At 36.9% G+C, this 5,000-nt stretch overlaps 1 protein-coding gene across 1 annotated transcript in view; it reads left to right on the top strand.

Moving 5' to 3' along the window:
* LOC113802986 (uncharacterized) overlaps positions 1–2,000 on the top strand; it is a 20,050-nt gene extending 18,050 nt beyond the window's left edge. The window contains exons 22-23 of the mRNA XM_070118476.1: positions 352–512; positions 723–2,000. Of these exons, the coding sequence (XP_069974577.1) occupies positions 352–512; positions 723–859 (298 nt within the window). The 3' untranslated portion in view covers positions 860–2,000. The remainder of the gene's footprint in view (positions 1–351; positions 513–722) is intronic.
* The last annotated feature ends 3,000 nt before the right edge of the window (positions 2,001–5,000 follow it).

Raw genomic sequence — 5,000 nt, 5'->3', positions numbered from 1 at the left:
TAGAGAAATATACAGGAAATTGTTTCAGACGAAGAATGCTAAAATCAAAACATATGGATACTAGATAGGATACCCCAAATTGGTGTTAATCCTTGGCCTCCTACTAAGAATGATTATTATAGCGTTCATTCATGTAAGTTCAAGTGGTCCAAGTTTATAGGCAAGTGGCAAGACTACGACATGATCGCCAAGAGTGAATTTTGTCCCCAAACCAAGCCATATATTATATACAATTAAGGGCCATGCATGTATTGTGGAGATAATTATTCTAGTTTTTACAATTTCTTCAATTGCCAGAAAGAGAGAGAGAGTATTCCACTGTAACATACTAGCCCATTTACTACATTGCAGAATTGACAGGCTGAAGGAATCTGGCATCTTGAACCACATGTACCTCCATGGCTTGATGAATTACACCAAATGTGTTCAGCCTGGCTTGGTGTCGCCCTCGAACAACCTGAGACCCTTCGAGCTGGAGGACTTCTACGGCATCTTCTGTGTGTACTTTGGGGGTGAGGCTTTATCTATGGAAGCCCAATCTTACAAGAGGATGTGTGTGTGTGGGGGGGGGCATATGTGTGTGTGTGTGTGAGGGGCATGTGTGTGCGCGCGCATATGGGAGGGGAGGCTTGCTTGTTTGTACGGGTCTGCATAAGGCACAAATTAGAGCTTAAGATTAACACTCCAGATTTTGTTTACTGAAATTTCCTGCTCCTTCACAGGTATGATCTTTTCGGTGCTCGTCTTCCTCCTGGAGCTGGCGGTTCCTCACAAGCCATTCAGCGCCAACTTCTGCAGAGGAGGAAAGGCGGATCGAGGTCGCTCAGACTCCAGCCCACCCTCCCTGGCCATTGCTTGAACCTCGCATGACCTAGCCTGACCTCGTAACTGGCGGATGACTCTTCTAGGGATTAATTTTTCACTGCACTTCTGTATCATGATTTTTTTAAAACCTACATCAGGACTAAAGTTTTGCACACTGGCATACAAGGATACAGGCCAACTGACTGACCCTACACGAATGTAGATTTGATTCTAAATCAGAAATTGTTTTCTTAAGGCCAGCATCTGCTAGAACTATTTAGTTTCCCGGTAACAAGATAAGGTTTATCTAGCAAATTATTATTTATTTATTGAAAATGTTCTGCCGCGTCAATATCTAGGGTCATTAGCGGAGTATTCAAAGTATGGCAATAGGGTGAGACTTAGGGGTAATGAAGTTTTTTGGTTAATTAAAGCGATTTTTATAGATTCTTAAAATGGTTGATGGTCAAGGCAAATAAATGTCAGACATCAAAGTTCATAAAACACTATAGAAGTATAATGACAAAAAAATATGACAATAAGGACATGTTTCTTGTTAAAGGTTGTAGAGCGCTGTAGGTTAGTGTGATGGTTAAAATGGCAAAGAGGGAAGAACAAATTGAGTATGAAGGCCGTTTGGGACTGACACAAAGCTAGCCTTTCATCCTTTCAGCACGGCTCTTGCACCTTAGGATGTGGACAGGAGGTGAAGGGAAGGAAAAGGAGAGGGGAAGACCATGCAAAATTAGTAGGGATGTTCCCCTCAGTCTCCATCTCCTCCCCCTCCCCCTGGGGGTTATCTAGCACAGACTAAAGTAGACCTGTTTGAATTTGAAATGTTAGTGGGTAGTTCTGAACTGCAGCATTTATATAAAAAAATAATTTTCCATGGCAAAAGCACTGGTGTGATATTCTTGAAGTGAAACCCTTCTCCAGAACACGAGTAACATAGGCGTTTAGCAATTTGTTTGTAAAGCAAACTAAACTAAATAGGTTTATCGAAAGATGAGACATTTTCGAAATTCTCGGTTTCAGCTGTACAAAATCCAAAACGAGACCCGAAGATGAGATCCAAAATTTCAAAACTCCTTTTAATTAATAGCTTGTTTTGTGTATTGTGGATTCTTTCTACCAGTGCACCAACACGGTAGTGTTTTGTCATTCTTTCGGGGTAATGTAATAAATGTTGCATTGAATCTTACTTTACTTCACCTCTTGGAAAATACAGAAAAAAAAACAATTGCAGCAGAACGTATTGTGACATAATTTAGGTACTTTATCTATTTATTATTACAAATAGCATCATTTTGAAAAGGTGCATGAATTGTGACGATTGACAAATGCTGATCATTCCCCAGGATAGATGTCAACGAAAATATATCGGATGTGTCGTTTTATATTTTACTCTGATAATATTGAATTTTCTGTACCATAATCATTTATAAAAGTATTACAATCAACAGACATGGGTTTAATAAGCAAAACAAAATCAGGGTCATGGAGTTACTTGTAAAATGTCATCGGAGCCACTGTTATTATTTCCTTGTTTTTGGAAGTTTTTTCTTGGATATGATTGATATTCCTGGTCTCAAATTTGTCGAAAACAAGTTCGGACTTTTTTCTTCAATTTTACAATATTCTTCAATAATCTGTTTCATGTTTTTTTTTGAGGTTATTATACACGTTGTATGCGTGCGCGCGTGTGCGAGAAAGTGAACCTGCGATACTTTCAGCGCACAAAGCGAAATTTCTACCATAATATCCACCAAATTTATACATTTGAGGGGACTCCAATGAAACACGTTATTATATCTTCAATATTTAATGTGAAGTCGCTCTTCCACCAAAATAACATTCAATAATCATTTCATAAATGAAAGGAACATGAAAATAACAACTGTACTTTCTGAAATAAGTAATGATTACAAATAACAACTGTATGTAGATATCAGCGTGCCAAATCAACACTTGATAGCCTGGGCATCTAAGGCAGGAAGGAGAGATGATACACCTCTTCATTCTAACTGGGGAATAGTTCATAGTCCATTATCACTTAAAGGACAACGTATATATGTATGTATGTATATATATTTACATGTATACATACATTTACATATTCATACACATGCCCAGCGTGAAGTACAAGTACATTTGTACTCCAGTCAAAACAGAAGTGAAAGAGGCTTCGCTTTTAAGTCAGCTACATAAAGATTTTTTTTTTTCTTCCTGTTTTCTTTTTTTCTTCGTGGAAGGAAACACATCCTTCTACCTAAAATAGGCAGTGTACTATTTATTATCTTGAGATGGTGAGTGGGACTACGTAGTTCAGAGTATTGAGAGTAGTTTGGGGAGGGGAAAAAAATATTACAAAAGGCTCAGAATAGGCCTCTACAAAATCCAAGCATAGCAGAGCAATCTCAATCCAGTGTGTCAAAATTAGTTGCACAATGGCTGCAAATTTTCCCTCCTTAGCTCAAATCACAGCATGTTTCCTCATGTCTGACAATGTAGCAAACCTGTCTCTGTCTTTTTATTCAGAGGCGAAAGAAAAGGTACTGCTCTTTCTCTCTCTCTCTTTCAGGTGACAGTAAGATAAAACATACTCTGACTTGCGTGCTTTGTCGCTAGATTTTTGTTATAAGGGAAATGGAGAGGAAATAATCCTCTCTCTAACTTTAATAATTACTATGTACATGTTTATCATATGTAGGAACTTCTTTCATTAAAGAACCAATGAATAAACTATCATTCAGATGCTTTTTAATTGCAGCGTATAGGTATCTAATATCTCTATCTCTCTCTCACTCACACACGCACTCTCTCTCTCTCTCTCTCTCTCTCTCTCTCTCTCACACACACTCACTCTCTCTCTCTCTCTCTCTCACACACGCACACGCACACGCACACGCACGCACACACACACACGAACGCACGCGCTCCCACACAATTTCATTTACTAATAATTCATTTCTAATCAGAAACCTCTCTTAAGTATCTATTCTTATCAATGCTTGAAAATGTTGATCATCAGATCCTTACAGTACAAGAACAGTATGAAATGGTGCAGATTTGTATAGCACAGTTAACCATATAAACAATGCATATAAGCTTCAAGTCTCCTAACCTGCCCTGCACCTTTGCTATCTTGTTGATGTGATCCAAACACGCGTGCAAATATTATTCACTTACCCTTTGTGAATGATTTCATGTCCATGTATTATGAGAAAATATAATCGGAAATTACATTTCCATATACAAGGTACCTTATGCAGTCTTATATTAACAGATAAAAGACTAGCTTGTGTAAATAGCTTACAAGAGAAAACAATCGAAGTAACAATGAGAAATACATGTCATCATAACTAGGGGTGCGGTAAAAAGTATCTTTTTTATTTATTTTTTTAACTGGCTGACTTGGCGTAGGCTGTAGGGTGTAATCTGCACAACCACAGAGATCCCTGCCCCAACATGGGCAGACAATGAGGAGGGCAGAGGTAGGCACCCACAGAGTAACTGAACCCCTCGCCAATCAACGCTAATTGAGCAAGGTGGCTTATGGCGGAGAGGGAAGTGGAGGTCACAGACAGTGTGGATGGGGTTTGGAGAGAAAGAAGTTTTCAAACCTTTAATAATAACTGCCAAACGATGACGTAAAGTTAAAACAAAAAATGAACTCAAATGAATTCCATGATATGGATGTACGTGTAACCTAACAATGGGACAAGGTGAAGGTGTGAGATTGCTATTCGAATGGGATATACGGCAAATTTAATGACTTCAAATATTTAATGCATTGAGGAGTGTCCTTACAGTGTGCACTTCAGTTTTAAAGAGAACGGAAAATATAGTTTAAAACAATTCTTGGTGTGTGCATTTACATACATACAGTATACATTAACATATGCATAAAATACATGTTAATGTATACGTGTGTGTACATACATACACACACATATATATAAACACATACATATTGATATATATAGTGTATTTATATATATGTATATATATATGTATGATTATATATATATATATATATATATATGTATGATTATATATATATATATATATATATATATATATATATATATATATATGTATGATTATATATATATATATATATATATATATATATATATATATATATATATATGCAAACAAAATGAGGTGAATAAATTTCATGAATGATTATGTGT

This window comes from Penaeus vannamei, chromosome 42 (genome assembly GCF_042767895.1).
Source record: "Penaeus vannamei isolate JL-2024 chromosome 42, ASM4276789v1, whole genome shotgun sequence".
Taxonomy (NCBI): Eukaryota; Metazoa; Arthropoda; class Malacostraca; order Decapoda; family Penaeidae; genus Penaeus; species Penaeus vannamei.
Note: the sequence above shows the minus strand (reverse complement) of the source record. Positions and strands in the feature narration are given on the sequence as shown.